Source organism: Oncorhynchus mykiss, chromosome 26 (genome assembly GCF_057628025.1).
Source record: "Oncorhynchus mykiss isolate SJ-2025 chromosome 26, ASM5762802v1, whole genome shotgun sequence".
NCBI classification, from domain to species: domain Eukaryota; kingdom Metazoa; phylum Chordata; class Actinopteri; order Salmoniformes; family Salmonidae; genus Oncorhynchus; species Oncorhynchus mykiss.
Genome location: NC_143047.1, coordinates 40431051 through 40449561, shown reverse-complemented (window position 1 = coordinate 40449561; position 18511 = coordinate 40431051). Strand labels below are relative to the sequence as shown.

The 18511-nt window shown below is 46.9% G+C and overlaps 1 protein-coding gene across 2 annotated transcripts in view; it reads left to right on the top strand.

The window, feature by feature from the left end:
• Window positions 1–13334, top strand: part of LOC110527003 (E3 SUMO-protein ligase PIAS1) — an 88453-nt gene extending 75119 nt beyond the window's left edge. Inside the window, exons 5-14 of one of the 2 annotated variants that reach the window (XM_090223073.1) lie at window positions 2440–2530; window positions 4084–4218; window positions 5010–5115; window positions 5393–5466; window positions 5643–5803; window positions 8925–9061; window positions 9373–9562; window positions 9822–9961; window positions 12007–12047; window positions 12184–13334. In XM_090223073.1, coding sequence (XP_090079199.1) covers window positions 2440–2530; window positions 4084–4218; window positions 5010–5115; window positions 5393–5466; window positions 5643–5803; window positions 8925–9061; window positions 9373–9562; window positions 9822–9961; window positions 12007–12047; window positions 12184–12579 — 1471 coding nt within the window. In that variant the 3' untranslated portion in view covers window positions 12580–13334. Of the gene's footprint in view, window positions 1–2439; window positions 2531–4083; window positions 4219–4991; window positions 5116–5392; window positions 5467–5642; window positions 5804–8924; window positions 9062–9372; window positions 9563–9821; window positions 9962–12006; window positions 12048–12183 lie in introns of both variants that reach the window. The other variant, XM_090223072.1, reaches the window with a different exon arrangement.
• The last annotated feature ends 5177 nt before the right edge of the window (window positions 13335–18511 follow it).

The following is an 18511-nucleotide window of genomic DNA, read 5'->3' as shown; positions in this document are numbered from 1 at the left end:
CTGTGGTCTAAGGCTCTGCACCTCAGTGTTAGCTGTGGTCTAAGGTTCTGCACCTCAGTGTTAGCTGTGGTCTAAGGCTCTGCATCTCAGTGTTAGCTGTGGTCTAAGGCTCTGCATCTCAGTGTTAGCTGTGGTCTAAGGCTCTGCATCTCAGTGTTAGCTGTGGTCTAAGGCTCTGCATCTCAGTGTTAGCTGTGGTCTAAGGCTCTGCATCTCAGTGCTAGCTGTGGTCTAAGGCTCTGCACCTCAGTGTTAGTTGTGGTCTAAGGCTCTGCACCTCAGTGTTAGCTGTGGTCTAAGGCTCTGCATCTCAGTGCTAGCTGTGGTCTAAGGCTCTGCACCTCAGTGCTAGCTGTGGTCTAAGGCTCTGCACCTCAGTGCTAGCTGTGGTCTAAGGCTCTGCATCTCAGTGCTAGCTGTGGTCTAAGGTTCTGCATCTCAGTGCTAGCTGTGGTCTAAGGCTCTGCACCTCAGTGCTAGCTGTGGTCTAAGGCTCTGCGTCTCAGTGCTAGCTGTGGTCTAAGGCTCTGCATCTCAGTGTTAGCTGTGGTCTAAGGCTCTGCATCTCAGTGCTAGCTGTGGTCTAAGGCTCTGCACCTCAGTGCTAGCTGTGGTCTAAGGCTCTGCATCTCAGTGTTAGCTGTGGTCTAAGGCTCTGCATCTCAGTGCTAGCTGTGGTCTAAGGCTCTGCATCTCAGTGCTAGCTGTGCCACTAGAGATTCTGGGTGAGATTCTGGATGAGACGAGACTAACTACCAATTGGATACCACGAAATTGGGGAGAAAAAAATATTGTCAGGTAAAATTGCTGTACTAAAATGTTCCGAAGATAATTCCCACCAGAAGGCGAAATTATTTTGAAAAATGTTGGTTGCAATGAGGATGGAAACATAACCCTGACATCTGTCTTAGGGGGTGGAAACATAACCCTGACATCTGTCTTAGGGGGTGGAAACATAACCCTGACATCTGTCTTAGGGGGTGGAAACATAACCCTGACATCTGTCTTAGGGGGTGGAAACATAACCCTGACATCTGTCTTAGGGGGTGGGAACATAACCCTGACATCTGTCTTAGGGGGTGGAAACATAACCCTGACATCTGTCTTAGGGGGTGGAAACATAACCCTGACATCTGTTTAGGGGGTGGGAACATAACTCTGACATCTGTCTTAGGGGATGGAAACATAACCCTGACATCTGTATTAGGGGGTGGTTAGGGGGTGGAAACATAACTCTGACATCTGTCTTAGGGGGTGGAAACATAACCCTGACATCTGTCTTAGGGGGTGGAAACATAACCCTGACATCTGTCTTAGGGGGTGGAAACATAACCCTGACATCTGTCTTAGGGGGTGGAAACATAACTCTGACATCTGTCTTAGGGGGTGGAAACATAACTCTGACATCTGTCTTAGGGGGTGGAAACATAACCCTGACATCTGTCTTAGGGGGTGGAAACATAACCCTGACATCTGTCTTAGGGGGTGGAAACATAACCCTGACATCTGTCTTAGGGGGTGGAAACATAACCCTGACATCTGTCTTAGGGGGTGGAAACATAACCCTGACATCTGTCTTAGGGGGTGGAAACATAACCCTGACATCTGTCTTAGGGGGTGGAAACATAACCCTGACATCTGTCTTAGGGGGTGGAAACATAACCCTGACATCTGTCTTAGGGGGTGGAAACATAACCCTGACATCTGTCTTAGGGGGTGGAAACATAACCCTGACATCTGTCTTAGGGGGTGGAAACATAACCCTGACATCTGTCTTAGGGGGTGGAAACATAACCCTGACATCTGTCTTAGGGGGTGGAAACATAACCCTGACATCTGTCTTAGGGGGTGGAAACATAACCCTGACATCTGTCTTAGGGGGTGGAAACATAACCCTGACATCTGTCTTAGGGGGTGGAAACATAACCCTGACATCTGTCTTAGGGGGTGGAAACATAACCCTGACATCTGTCTTAGGGGGTGGAAACATAACCCTGACATCTGTCTTAGGGGGTGGAAACATAACCCTGACATCTGTCTTAGGGGGTAGAAACATAACCCTGACATCTGTCTTAGGGGGTGGGAACCTAACCCTGACATCTGTCTTAGGGGGTGGAAACATAACCCTGACATCTGTCTTAGGGGGTGGAAACATAACCCTGACATCTGTCTTAGGGGGTGGAAACATAACCCTGACATCTGTCTTAGGGGGTGGAAACATAACCCTGACATCTGTCTTAGGGGGTGGCCAATGCTGGATGCAATTGAGATGAGCTGTGCAGGTGAATTTCGCACGTATTGATGGTTTACGGAGAGATCAGCTGGCCATAATCTAGTGGCCATTCTTCATTGCAATATGCCCATTATGGTGTGTGTGTGTGTGTGTGTGTGTGTGTGTGTGTGTGTGTGTGTGTGTGTGTGTGTGTGTCGCACGCACAGGTTTTGTCTCTCTGAGACGAGTTGTCCTCAGGAAGACCACTTTCCGCCCAATCTGTGTGTGAAGGTGAACGGGAAGCCATGCAACCTCCCGGTAAGAAACACAACTCCACACACTGTACAGTACTGCTAGTTACACACTGTACAGTACTGCTAGTTACTGTTAGTTACACACTGTACAGTACTGCTAGTTACACACTGTACAGTACTGCTAGTTACTGTTAGTTACACACTGTACAGTACTGATAGTTACTGTTAGTTACTGCTAGTTACACACTGTACAGTACTGTTAGTTACACACTGTACAGTACTGTTAGTTACACACTGTACAGTACTGTTAGTTACACATTGTACAGTACTGTTAGTTACACACTGTACAGTACTGTTAGTTACACACTGTACAGTACTGCTAGTTACACACTGTACAGTACTGCTAGTTACTGTAATTTACACACTGTACAGTACTGATAGTTACTGTTAGTTACTGCTAGTTACACACTGTACAGTACTGTTAGTTACACACTGTGCAGTACTGTTAGTTACACACTGTGCAGTACTGTTAGTTACACACTGTGCAGTACTGTTAGTTACACACTGTACAGTACTGTTTTTTACACACTGTGCAGTACTGTTAGTTACACACTGTGCAGTACTGCTAGTTACACACTGTACAGTACTGCTAGTTACACACTGACAGTACTGCTAGTTACACACTGTACAGTACTGTTAGTTACACAATGTGCAGTACTGCTAGTTACACACTGTATAGTACTGCTAGTTACACACTGTACAGTACTGTTAGTTACACACTGTACAGTACTGCTAGTTACACACTGTACAGTACTGTTAGTTACACAATGTGCAGTACTGCTAGTTACACACTGTATAGTACTGCTAGTTACACACTGTACAGTACTGTTAGTTACACACTGTACAGTACTGCTAGTTACACACTGTACAGTACTGTTAGTTACTGTTAGTTACTGCTAGTTACACACTGTACAGTACTGTTAGTTACACACTGTACAGTACTGCTAGTTACACACTGTACAGTACTGTTAGTTACTGTTAGTTACTGCTAGTTACACACTGTACAGTACTGCTAGTTACACTGTACAGTACTGTTAGTTACTGCTAGTTACACACTGTACAGTACTGTTAGTTACTGCTAGTTCACACTGTACAGTACTGTTAGTTACTGCTAGTTCACACTGTACAGTACTGTTAGTTACTGTTAGTTACTGTTAGTTACTGTTGGTTACTGTTAGTTACTGCTAGTTACACACTGTACAGTACTGTTAGTTACTGTTAGTTACTGTTAGTTCACACTGTACAGTACTGTTAGTTACACACTGTACAGTACTGTTAGTTACACACTGTACAGTACTGTTACTGTTAGTTACTGCTAGTTACACACTGTGCAGTACTGTTAGTTACTGCTAGTTACACACTGTACAGTACTGCTAGTTACACACAAACCATACCTTCAATTACAATAAACATTTAATTGAGATGTGGTGTGACTTTTCCCCCTCTCTTTCTCCCCCCTCTCCCTCCCTTTCTCCCTCCCTCCCTCTCTCTCTCTCCACCTGTCTCTCTCCCTTCTCTCTCCCTCCCTCTCTCTATCCGTCTCTCCCCCCCTCTCAGGGTTATCTTCCTCCAACGAAAAACGGTGTGGAGCCGAAGCGCCCCAGCCGGCCCATCAACATTACCTCAGTGGTCAGACTATCCACCACAGTCCCCAACACCATCGTGGTGTCTTGGACCTCAGAGGTTGGAAGGGTAAGATATGATAAGATGATACATTTAAAATTCTCTTAATTTGATTGTTGTCTATCTTAATTGTAAACATTTCTAGAAAACATTTAGTTTCTTTCTGACCTTTTTATTATTTTTTTGTTGTTGTATTTTTATATATTTTTATTTTATTTAATGTTTTAAATGTTTTTATTTGTTTATTATTGCCCCCTTTTCTACCCAAATTCCTGGTATCCAATTGGTAGTTAGTCTTGTCCCATCGTTGCAACTCCCATACGGACTCGGGAGAGGTGAAAGGTCGAGAGCCACGCGTCCTCCGAAACACGACCCCGCCTAGCCGCACTGCTTCTTGACACATTGTTCGCTTACCCCGGAAGCCAGCCGCACCGATGTGTCGGAGGAAACACCGTGCACCTGGCGACTGTGTCAGTGTGCACTCCCCCCGGCCCGCCACAGGAGTCGCTAGAGCGCGATGGGACAAGGACATGCCGGCCGGCCAAACCCTCCCCTAACCTGGGCCAATTGTGCACCGCCTCATGGGTCTCCCGGTCGTGGACGGCCCGGGATCGAACCCGGGTCTATAGTGGTGCCTCAAGCACTGCGATACAGATGTCTTTAGACGTCTGCGCCACTCGGGAGGCCAATTTATTTGATGCTTTAAGCACTTAGACTTTACTCCTGTAAGAAATGCTCTGTATAAATAATGTTTTGGTTTGGTAAGAACAGTGGGGCAAAAACACATGAATAAAAGTGCAGTGATCCGGATGAAAAAGAGAGTGATTTTAACAACCCTACAGCACCTTCTGTGTTTTCAGAGCTACTCTATGGCGGTGTACCTGGTCAAGCAGCAGTCGTCCACAGTACTGTTGCAGAGACTACGGTCCAAAGGCATCAGGAACCCAGACCATTCCAGAGCACTCAGTAAGGGTTGCCAGGACGACACACTGTTTACACTGTTAGCACTGTTAGCATGCTAGGTTAAATGTATGGATCTGGCTGGACGGGTCCATGACACACGTGTATCTAGCTACATGTTTAGTTCTGGCCTGTTGAAACCAGGCGTCTCGTTCTGTATTGTCATGGCGCTCTGTACTATATTCCATGTGAAGTGTTCATGTACTGTAGAGGCTTGTGCAGGTCTTGTATAGGTGGTCATGATTGCTGCTTCTTCTTCATGCTGTTCTCTGTCCCCCTGCAGTCAAAGAGAAGCTAACCGCAGATCCAGACAGTGAAATCGCCACCACCAGCCTGCGTGTGTCGCTGCTCTGTCCGGTAAACACACACACTCTGTGTTAATACCCCTATTACTGTGCTTTACTGTGTGTGTCCCGACTTGTCTCAATACCCCTATCACCGTTTAACTACCGTGTGTGTGTGTGTGTCTGTGGTGTGTGTGTGTGTGTGTGTGTGTGTCTGTGGTGGGTGTGTGTGTGTGTGTGTGTGTGCAGCTGGGGAAGATGCGTCTGATGATCCCGTGCCGGGCACTGAGCTGTTCCCACCTGCAGTGTTTTGACGCTACGCTGTACATCCAGATGAATGAGAAGAAACCCACCTGGGTTTGTCCCGTCTGTGATAAGAAAGCCCCCTACGAACATCTCATCATTGACGGGTGAGACCCACAAGCCTGTACCAGCTCTTAGTGTCTCTATTTAATACAGAACATAGTGGTCCTACGGGCCTTTCAGAAAGGATTCAAGCCCCTTCACTTATTCCACATGTTGTTGTGTTACAGCCTGAATTTAAATGGATTTACATTATTTTTTTAATTGTCTCTGGTCTACACACAATACTCCATAATGTCAAAGTGGAAGTATGTTTTTTGAAATTTGTAGTAATTAATAAAAAATTAAAAGCTGAAATGTCTTGAGTCAGTGAGTATTCAAACCCCTTGGTCATGGCAAGCCTAAATAAGTTCAGGAGTAAAAATGTTCTGAACAAGTCACATAATAAGTTGCGTGGACTCAATAATAGTGTTTAACATGAATGACTACCTCATCTCTGTACACCACACATACAATTATCTGTAAGGTCCCTCAGTCGAGCAGTGAATTTCAAATACAGATTCAACCACAAAGACTAGAGAGGTTTTCCAATGCCTTGCAAAAAAGGACACCTATAGGTAGATTGGTAAAAAATAAATAAAATAAAAAAGCAGACATTGAATATCCCTTTGAGCATGGGAAAGTTAGTAATTACACTTTGGATGGTGTATCAATACACCCAGTCACTACAGAGATACAGGTGTCCTTCCTAACTCAGTTGCCGGAGAGGAAGGAAACAGCTCACGGATTTCACCATGAGACCAATGGTGACTATAAAACAGTTACAGAGTTGAATGGCTGTGATTGGAGAAAACAACATTGTAGGTACGCAACAATACTAACCTAAATGACAGTGAAATGAAGGAAGTCTGTACAGAATAAAAATATTCTGTTTGCAACACGGGACTAAAGTAATAATACAAACAATGTTGCAAAGCAATTATATTTTTGTCCTGAATACAAAGTTTTATGTTTGGGGCAAATTCAATACAACACATTACTGAGTACCACTCTCCATATTTTCAAGCATAGTGGTGGTTGCATCATGTTATGGGTATGCTTGTAATCGTTAAGGACTGGGGGAGTATTTCGGGATAAAAAATAAACTGAATGGAGCTAAACACAGGAACAATCCTAGAGGAAAACCAGGTTGTCTGCTTTCCACCAGAGATGAATTCACATTTCAGTAGGACAAAAACACAAGGCCAAATCTACACTGGAGTTGCTTAACAAGAAGACAGTGAATGTTCATGAGTGGCCTAGTTACAGTTTTGACTTAAATCTACTTGAAAATCTATGGCAAGTCCTGAAAATGGTTGTCAAGCAATGATTAAAAACCAATTGACAGAGCTTGAAGAATTTTGAAAGGAATAATGGAAAAATGTTGCATAATCCAGGTGTGGAAATCTCAGAGACTTACCCAGAAACACTCTACTGTAATCACTGCCAAAGGAGCTCCTGCAAAGTATTGACTCAGGGGTGTGAATACTTATGTAAGTGAGATATTTCTGTATTTCATTTTCAAAAAATGTGCAAAAATGTCTAAAAACATGTTTTCACTTTGTCATTATGGGGTGTTGTGATGTCATTATGGGGTGTTGTGATGTCATTATGGGGTGTTATGATGTTATTATGGGGTGTTGTGATGTCATTATGGGGTGTTGTGATGTCATTATGGGGTGTTATGATGTCATTATGGGGTATTGTGATGTCATTATGGGGTATTGTGTGTGTGTGTGTGTGTGTGTATGGGTGAGGGGGGGTATCTATTTAATCCATTTTGAATTCAGGCTGTAACATAACAAAATGTGGAATAAGTCAAGGGGTATGAATACTTTCTGAAGGCACTGTTGTATACTGTATACATCTATGTTATTATACCGTATCACAGAAACTTGCGGCGGAGTCTGCCCCTACAATTTTGTGCAGATTTTCTTAATTTCAGGCTGGAAAGAAGCACATCATCTGGGAACGTGCCACTGGCCACTGTATATTCCTCTGGGTTTAGTTTCTTTATTTTCTGTGCCCAGTTTCAGACTTTAATGGTCACATCAGACCTGATGGGTTTAAAATGTGTAGCCCAACAAGTCTTTACATGGCTCCAGTTGCAACCAACTTATTTTTCTGCACAAATTCAATATTCACCCATAGGGTGACATTTTGGGTGAGCAGTGATCAAAATAATCAGGAAGTTGAGAATAGTTGATTAGCAGCATGAATTTGTGCTTAGCTGGGGGGTTGTTGAGTTGAACGGTCTGTGGTTGTGTTCTTCAAACATGAAATGGTATTGAATCCAGATAGTCACATCCAACCATAGGACGGGATTCCGCTAGTTGACCAACAGTATGTACAAAAACAACCTTCTCAGTTATACTGTATACAGGTCCACTCTATTCAGTTATACTGTATACAGGTCCACTCTATTCAGTTATACTGTATACAGGTCCACTCTATTCAGTTATACTGTATACAAGTCCACTCTATTCAGTTATACTGTATACAGGTCCACTCTATTCAGTTATACTGTATACAGGTCCACTCTATTCAGTTATACTGTATACAAGTCCACTCTATTCAGTTATACTGTATACAGGTCCACTCTATTCAGTTATACTGTATACAAGTCCACTCTATTCAGTTATACTGTATACAAGTCCACTCTATTCAGTTATACTGTATACAAGTCCACTCTATTCAGTTATACTGTATACAGGTCCACTCTATTCAGTTATACTGTATACAAGTCCACTCTATTCAGTTATACTGTATACAGGTCCACTCTATTCAGTTATACTGTATACAAGTCCACTCTATTCAGTTATACTGTATACAAGTCCACTCTATTCAGTTATACTGTATACAAGTCCACTCTATTCAGTTATACTGTATACAAGTCCACTCTATTCAGTTATACTGTATACAAGTCCACTCTATTCAGTTATACTGTATACAAGTCCACTCTATTCATTCCTACAGGAGAGATTCAGATGGTCTTTTCTATTTTATACAATCTGTAGTGTATAGATGTATTTACACACACCAAGTAAACAACGTGAATAACACTGTACACACAATGACTGTAACACAACGTGAATAACACCGTACACACAATGACCGCAACACAACGTGAAGACATTGCATGTACAGTATACCTTCACACTGTTGTTTCTGTGTGTCTGTCTTGTCCAGGTTGTTTATGGAGATCCTGAACAGCTGTGTAGACTGTGATGAGATCCAGTTTAAGGAGGATGGCTACTGGGCCCCCATGAGGACAAAGAAGGAAGTACAGGAGGTCTCGTCAGCCTCCTACAGCAACGGACTGGAAGGTGAGAGAGGCGGTGTGTAAGGGCAGGCTTTTGGTCCAGCCCTGCAGCTTTTAACATACCTGATTCCACTACTCTGTTCGTTGGACCTTGATCTGTATCAGAATGTGTGTTAGAACAGTGCTGGAACAACAGGCTGCAAACCCAGTGTCTCTCGTTGTGTTAGATGATATTATTCTGGCTTGTTATCATTACGCTATATGTCTCATGACTATTCCACTGTGTTGCCACTTGCTCTAGGCTGGGGTGTGTAAATCACAGCAAAATAGGCTAGCTATATTGATTTGATTGTTTCCCGTGTCTCTCTCCCCCAGGCTTGCACCGGTCGGCGGTAGGGGAACAGAGGAGCTCGTCGTCCCACAACGGGGGCAGTAGTAGGATGAAGGTGGAGGTGATCGACCTGACCCTGGACAGCTCCTCAGAGGACGACGATGATGACCAACCGCCCCTCAAGAGGCCCTGCCCCTCTCTGTCCCCCACCTCGCCTCCCATCGTCAACAAGGGGTGAGGCCCACCTCCACCAATACACCTCACACCAATCTCACCCCCCTCGCCCCTCTCGCCTCCCTCACCCCTTTCACCTCTCCTTCCCCTCCCGCCCCTCTCTCCCCTCCCTCCCCTCTCATCCCTCATACCCATTTCGCACCTCTCACCCCTCTCTCATCTCTCGCACCTCTCACACACCTCTCACTCACCTCTGTGTGTGTTAATATTCTCTCTGTCTGTCTCTCTTTCTGTGCTGTGTGTGTGTGTTTGTTTGCAGAGTGTTGAACCTGCACCACCAGGTGTCCCCAGTGAGCCGGACCCCCAGCATGCCGTCTGTGGACACCAGCTACATCCCCCCTGTACCTCCCCTCATCCAGGACTACCGTCCCTACTACCACGCCCCAACCCAGCTCACAGGTAACACACTACCACGCCCCAACCCAGCTCACAGGTAACATACTACCACGCCCCAACCCAGCTCACAGGTAACACACTACCACGCCCCAACCCAGCTCACAGGTAACATACTACCACGCCCCAACCCAGCTCACAGGTAACACACTACCACGCCCCAACCCAGCTCACAGGTAACATACTACCACGCCCCAACCCAGCTCACAGGTAACACACTATCACGCCCCAACCCAGCTCACAGGTAACACACACACTACCACGCCCCAACCCAGCTCACAGGTAACACACTACCACGCCCCAACCCAGCTCACAGGTAACACACTACCACGCCCCAACCCAGCTCACAGGTAACACACACACTACCACGCCCCAACCCAGCTCACAGGTAACACACTACCACGCCCCAACCCAGCTCACAGGTAACACACTATCACGCCCCATCCCAGCTCACAGGTAACACACACACTACCACGCCCCAACCCAGCTCACAGGTAACACACTACCACGCCCCAACCCAGCTCACAGGTAACACACTATCACGCCCCATCCCAGCTCACAGGTAACACACACACTACCACGCCCCAACCCAGCTCACAGGTAACACACTACCACGCCCCAACCCAGCTCACAGGTAACACACTACCACGCCCCAACCCAGCTCACAGGTAACACACTACCACGCCCCAACCCAGATCACAGGTAACATACACACTACCACGCCCCAACCCAGCTCACAGGTAACATACTACCACGCCCCAACCCAGCTCACAGGTAACATACTACCACGCCCCAACCCAGCTCACAGGTAACACACCATCACGCCCCATCCCAGCTCACAGGTAACACACACACTACCACGCCCCAACCCAGCTCACAGGTAACACACTACCACGCCCCAACCCAGCTCACAGGTAACACACTACCACGCCCCAACCCAGCTCACAGGTAACATACTACCACGCCCCAACCCAGCTCACAGGTAACACACTACCACGCCCCATCCCAGCTCACAGGTAACACACACACTACCACGCCCCAACCCAGCTCACAGGTAACACACACACTACCACGCCCCAACCCAGCTCACAGGTAACACACTACCACGCCCCAACCCAGCTCACAGGTAACACACTACCACGCCCCATCCCAGCTCACAGGTAACACACACACTACCACGCCCCAACCCAGCTCACAGGTAACACACTACCACGCCCCAACCCAGCTCACAGGTAACATACACACTACCACGCCCCAACCCAGCTCACAGGTAACACACTACCACGCCCCAACCCAGCTCACAGGTAACACACTACCACATCCCAACCCAGCTCACAGGTAACACACTACCACGCCCCAACCCAGCTCACAGGTAACACACTACCGTCCCTACTACCACGCCCCAACCCAGCTCACAGGTAACACACTACCGTCCCTACTACCACGCCCCAACCCAGCTCACAGGTAACACACTACCGTCCCTACTACCACGCCCCAACCCAGCTCACAGGTAACACACTACCACGCCCCAACCCAGCTCACAGGTAACATACACACTACCACGCCCCAACCCAGCTCACAGGTAACACACTACCACGCCCCAACCCAGCTCACAGGTAACACACTACCACGCCCCAACCCAGCTCACAGGTAACACACGCATACACAACCACACACATTACCACACACAACCATACACATTACCACGCCCCAAACCAGCTCACAGGTAACACACATACACATACACAACCACAAATATACAACCACACACACACAATACCACACTTACACAACCACACATACACAACCACACACACACACATACACAACCACACACACACGCATACACAATCACACACACACCAACCTAGTACAACACACTGCCTGGACACATTTCTTCAGGAGTCTCCTCAGGGTCTGTGGAGACCAGTATGTCCCTGTTTACAGTAAACACTAACTTGTCTGAGTCAGTTGAACCTGTACTGATCATGGTTCATTGTGAATAAAATGAATGACCGTATGTTGTGTTTGGTCCATTGTTTTATTCACAGATCTGAATTTCTTCTCCTTTCTACAAGGGGACAACCATCAGGTATGTTTTAGATGGAACCCCCCCCTGTAGGCCTCCTGAAGTCAACACTCTATATAGCCTCTAAAGATGTCCCCAGAACTTGGGTTTGGTAACAAGATGAATATAAGTGAATGTACCTGTTTGTCCTCCTCTGAAGCATTACAACATGGTGATGGCCGCCGCCGCCGCCGCCTCGGCCTCAGACGACCACGAGCTCCTCCTCAACCACTTCCGTCCCTACACCACCTCTTCCTCGTCCCAGCTGTTCCTGGACCAATCTGGGGCGCCCTCCTCTGGCTCGCTGGCGCCCGTCAACGGTGGTGATGGCGGAGGAAACAGCAGCGGTGGCAGCAGCAGTAGCCTAGTGTCCTCTAGCAGTCTGAGAGACACTCACAGCACACACTCCACACACTCACACACACACCCCACGCACTCACACACACACCCCACGCACTCACACACACACCCCGGCGTAGGAGGTCGGTCCAGTGCTGATGTGACGGCGGCCGCATCCCTCTACGGGGCCGTCCCCGACGTGATCTCACTAGACTGAGGATTTTGTTTTCGGCGACTAGCGACTGACTCCGAAACAGAGGGTTTGTTGGTTGTTTAATGGAGGATGCAGTCATGACTACTAAACTGACGCAGAAACAGTTTAACGGTCCCACCCAGTCTACAGCTCTGGTTTTGAGTTGTGTCGTTAAGGCTGACTCCAGAACAGTGGAATACCTGTCTGTGGCGGAGCCGGTCCCGAGGTGTCGTTTGACTGGGCTGACCCAGGAACAGTTATAAAGTCACACCCCACAGATGGTTGGGATTGGCACCTAGTGTTGCTAGTTACCGGTTGGTAGCTGGCTCCCTGACGACATTCCACTAGACTGACTCCAGAACAGTTACCGGTTGGTAGCTGGCTCCCTGACGACATTCCACTAGACTGACTCCAGAACAGTTACCGGTTGGTAGCTGGCTCCCTGACGACATTCCACTAGACTGATATCAGAGAGGTCTATGGGTTTCATCTCTGACGTCGACAGACTGGACCTAGATCAGCTCCCTGCCGGTACCTACCAGAAACGCTAGCCGTGCAAAAACGGAGGAAGGCTCTTTTTTTTTTTTTTTAGGAAAAGAGTAACGCTGTGTACAGAGAACAAAAAGTCTATTTTCTCTTTTTACTTTTGTATATTAATTAATTGAAGAATTTTTCTGTCGCGTAAGTAACTTCAGTTGCTATTTTGAAGTGGAGACTGAAGATGTATCCACACACCTATACATACGTTTCCCCTCGATAAAATTAACTTTAATATCTCATTACTTTTCTTTGGTTTTTATCCTGTTAGATCTGATGGGGATTTTCCTCACACATTCATGGCATTACCTCTTGACATTTTCAACTCTCTCTACTCTTCATTTTTGAAATCACAGTTGAATTTGTTCTCCAAGACAATATCTTTTCCCTGGTTGACTTGTTTGTTACTGTATAATTTGTTTTGGTATTCTGCGTTCTAAGTTATATGTAAGATATATGAATAAGTCTCTCTGGATAAGTGGATCTGCTAAATGACGTGAACATGCATTCCCTAAGGACTTCAGCTTGATGCTGTGGGGAGTGTACAGCTAGGTGGGTGATATTAGACATTTCTGATTTTCGTCTCTGTTAAGGGCCAGTGCCGTCAGAATTCTGTTTCCAGGTGTTTTTATCATAGTGCACAACGGCTGATGAAACTAACATGGTAAAAGTGTGAGAAAAAAAACGTAAATCAGTTTTATTTCCTGATAGTTGCTGGATGAAAATACAATCTACACAGGGCCTTCTAATCAGCAGGTTTGTTTGGGTGGGAATTTCGGCTTTACACGGTGACATCACCATGTGGTAAAATGGTTGCTAGACCAATAGCAAAGAGACTTCCAAACCCTCTCTGCCAATAACAGCTCGTGTTCAGTTCCCCCCCTTTACATGGTGACATCACCATGTGGTAAATTGGTTGCTAGACCAATAGCAAAGAGACTTCCAAACCCTCTCTGCCAATAACAGCTCGTGTTCAGTTCCCCCCCTTTACATGGTGACATCACCATGTGGTAAATTGGTTGCTAGACCAATAGCAAAGAGACTTCCAAACCCTCTCTGCCAATAACAGCTCGTGTTCAGTTCCCCCCCTTTACATGGTGACATCACCATGTGGTAAATTGGTTGCTAGACCAATAGCAAAGAGACTTCCAAACCCTGTCTGCCAATAACAGCTCGTGTTCAGTTCCCCCCCTTTACATGGTGACATCACCATGTGGTAAATTGGTTGCTAGACCAATAGCAAAGAGACTTCCAAACCCTCTCTGCCAATAACAGCTCGTGTTCAGTTCCCCCCCTTTACATGGTGACGTCACCATGTGGTAAATTGGTTGCTAGACCAATAGCAAAGAGACTTCCAAACCTCTCTGCCAATAACAGCTTGTGTTCAGTTCCCCCTTCCCACTCAGACCACTCCCGGACCAGTCTCGGCTAAATTCTTGCTTTAGAGCGGGTTTTTTTTCTTCCTAAAAAGCCATTTTTGCCCATTTTTATGGACATCTATTACAGTAAGGTGCTTCATGTTACCTAGAAATTATTTGATATCGATATATAAACGACTGCATTGGGCCTTTCATTCCCCCCCCCCCATCCCCCCCCTTCAATTGACCATCTGTGCAGTCATTATCATTATGCACAACATTTCAATTTGGTAGACACAGAATGCCTATTTAAGTTGAGAAATACTCCACAGTAATTTCATGCTTTTATTTGAAACCTCGTTATATTCTGTTATTGCTTTGGTTTTGTTTATTCAACCACATTTGTCACCTTTTGCACAAAACCAAAAATGAACTCAACCCCACACAGAGTGCATGTGTATCTGGGCTCTACATATCAGTCAAGTATCCTCCACCTATCACACACTCTTCCTCTCTGTTTTCACCTGGTTGTTTGTGAGACACTCCAGCTAAAGTCATAGCGGAGGGGAGTACCCCGTAGAGGTGGAGGGGAGTACACCGTAGAGGTGGAGGGGAGTACCCCGTAGAGGTGGAGGGGAGTACCCCGTAGAGGTGGAGGGGAGTACCCCGTAGAGGTGGAGGGGAGTACCCCGTAGAGGTGGAGGGGAGTGCCCCGTAGAGGTGGAGGGGAGTACCCCGTAGAGGTGGAGGGGAGTACCCCGTAGAGGTGGAGGGGTGTACCCCGTAGAGGTGGAGGGGAGTACCCCGTAGAGGTGGAGGGGAGTACCCCGTAGAGGTGGAGGGGAGTACCCCGTAGAGGTGGAGGGGAGTACCCCGTAGAGGTGGAGGGGAGTACCCCGTAGAGGTGGAGGGGAGTACCCCGTAGAGGTGGAGGGGAGTACCCCGTAGAGGTGGAGGGGAGTACCCCGTAGAGGTGGAGGGGAGTGCCCCGTAGAGGTGGAGGGGAGTACCCCGTAGAGGTGGAGGGGAGTACCCCGTAGAGGTGGAGGGGTGTACCCCGTAGAGGTGGAGGGGAGTACCCCGTAGAGGTGGAGGGGAGTACCCCGTAGAGGTGGAGGGGAGTACCCCGTAGAGGTGGAGGGGAGTACCCCGTAGAGGTGGAGGGGAGTACCCCGTAGAGGTGGAGGGGAGTACCCCGTAGAGGTGGAGGGGAGTACCCCGTAGAGGCGGAGGGGAGTACCCCGTAGAGGCGGAGGGGAGTACCCCGTAGAGGCGGAGGGGAGTACCCCGTGGAGGCGGAGGGGAGTACCCCGTGGAGGCGGAGGGGAGTACCCCGTGGAGGCGGAGGGGAGTACCCCGTGGAGGCGGAGGGGGGTACCCCGTGGAGGCGGAGGGGGAGTACCCCGTGGAGGCGGAGGGGGAGTACCCCGTGGAGGCGGAGGGGGAGTACCCCTTGGAGGCGGAGGGGGAGTACCCCGTAGAGGCGGAGGGGGAGTACCCCGTAAAGATAAAGACAGACATATCTACTGTGTTATAAATGCTATGGGGATATTGCTAATATGAGAGGCAGTTTCCATCCAACTCAACTGTGGGCAAAAGTTTTGAGAATGACACAAATATTAATTTTCACAAAGTCTGCTGCCTCAGTTTGTATGATGGCAATTTGCATATACTCCAGAATGTTATGAAGAGTGATCAGATGAATTGCAATTAATTGCAACTGAATCCCCCCCCCAAAATACATTTCCACTGCATTTCAGCCCTGCCACAAAAGGACCAGCTGACATCATGTCAGTGATTCTCTTGTTAACACAGGTGTGAGTGTTGACGAGGACAAGGCTGGAGATCACTCTGTCATGCTGATTGAGTTTGAATAACAGACTGGAAGCTTCAAAAGGAGGGTGGTGCTTGGAATCATTGTTCTTCCTCTGTCAATCATGGTTACCTGCAAGGAAACACGTGCCGTCATCATTGCTTTGCACAAAAAGGGCTTCACAGGCAAGGATATTGCTGCCAGTAAGATTGCACCTAAATCAACCATTTATCGGGATCATCTAGAACTTCAAGGAGAGCGGTTCAATTGTTGTGAAGAAGGCTTCAGGGCGCCCAAGAAATTCCAGCAAGCACCAGGACCGTCTCCTAAAGTTGATTCAGCTGCGGGATCAGGGCACCACCAGTAGAGCTTGCTCAGGAATAGCAGCAGGCAGGTCCATCTGCACGCACAGTGAGGCGAAGACTTTTGGAGGATGGCCTGGTGTCAAGAAGGGAAGCAAAGAAGCCACTTTTCTCCAGGAAAAACATCAGGGACAGACTGATATTCTGCAGAAGGTACTGCTGAGGACTGGGGTAAAGTAATTTTATCTGATGAATCCCCTTTACGATTGTTTGGGGCATCCGGAAAAAAGCTTGTCCGGAGAAGACAAGGTGAGCGCTACTATCAGTCCTGTGTCATGCCAACAGTAAAGCATCCTGAGACCATTCATGTGTGGGGTTGCTTCTCAGCCAACGGAGTGGGCTCACTCACAATTTTGCCTAAGAAAACAGCCATGAATAAAGAATGGTACCAACACATCCTCCGAGAGCAACTTCTCCCAACCACCCAGGAACAGTTTGGTGATGAACAATGCTTTTTCCAGCATGATGGACAACCTTGCCATAAGGCAAAAGTGATAACTAAGTGGCTCGGGGAACAAAACATCGATATTTTGGGCCCATGGCCAGGAAACTCCCCAGACCTTAATCCCATTGAGAATTTGTGGTCAATCCTCAAGAGACGGGTGGACAAACAAAATCCCACAAATTCTGATCAACTCCAAGCATTAATTATGCAAGAATGGGCTGCCATCAGTCAGGATGTGGCCCAGAAGTTAATTGACAGCATGACATGTAATTGTCAATAAAAGCCTTTAACACTTATGAAATGCTTGTAATTATACTTCAGTATTCCATAGTAACATCTGACAAAAATATCCAAAGACACTGAAGCAGCAAACTTTGTGGAAATGAATATTTGTGTCATTGTCATTGACTGAGTCAGAATGTGACATGGTGAAATGGTGCTTTGAGTGATAGACAATATAGAGACGGAATACAGACAGAGGACTTTACACAGTGAACATGTAACTGTAATAGAATGAGTGAATTACCAGTCAGGATGTAAAGGTATAGAAACTAAGCGCAGACTCAAACTCAACAACTGCCATGTAAAGCTATTTCAGAAGACATTAAAGAATGTGTCGGGATCGAAACAATGACAGCAATGTTTGTCACTTTTTCCTGCTGAATCAGTTTTCTGCCAAGATAGACAATATGAAAGTAAAATACAGGGTTTGTTCAGGCTACTGTACTGAATTTTAAAACTTTCCAAAATCCCTGCTTTAGTGATAGTCACAATCATCACAGTCACCTACAGTCAAAAACAGATGATTTTTAGAGAGGGAGGGAAGGAGGGAGTGGGAGAGAGAGGGAGAGAGAGAGAGAGAGGGAGAGAGAATGTTGAAGTCATTGACATGACCTTTTCTGTCTGTCCGTAGCCCATTCTGCGGAGTGTCTTTGTAGTCAGGCTTTTCTGCAGTGTCATTCTCAAGGTGTTTGTGCTTCAGTCCTCCTCTCTTCCACAGCTCTTCACTTCAAGCCTAATTAGCTTTCCCCTCTTGAGATAGATAATCGCTTGCGACAGCTTCCCCAATCACTCTCCATCTAGTATCCTGAACCAGAGCATATAACAGGTCAACTTTGCAGCCAGTGGATATGGAGACCTTCCTGCCCCCCCCCCCCCTCCCCCCCCTCTCCTACTCTTAACTAATTGACTCTTTGATAACATCAGACCTTCCTGCCCCCCCCCCCCCCCCCTCTCCTACTCTTAACTAATTGACTCTGATAACATCAGACGTGTTTTAAAAATGTCCTCTCTGTATAAACAATGTTGTGCAGTATTTTATTTATTTTGTAATATATACATATATATAAATCGGATCTATTTTTACACCTGTTTGATTTTCATGGATGTGTGTCTGTGTGTGTGTGTGTGTGTGTGTGTGTGTGTGTGTGTGAGGACAGAG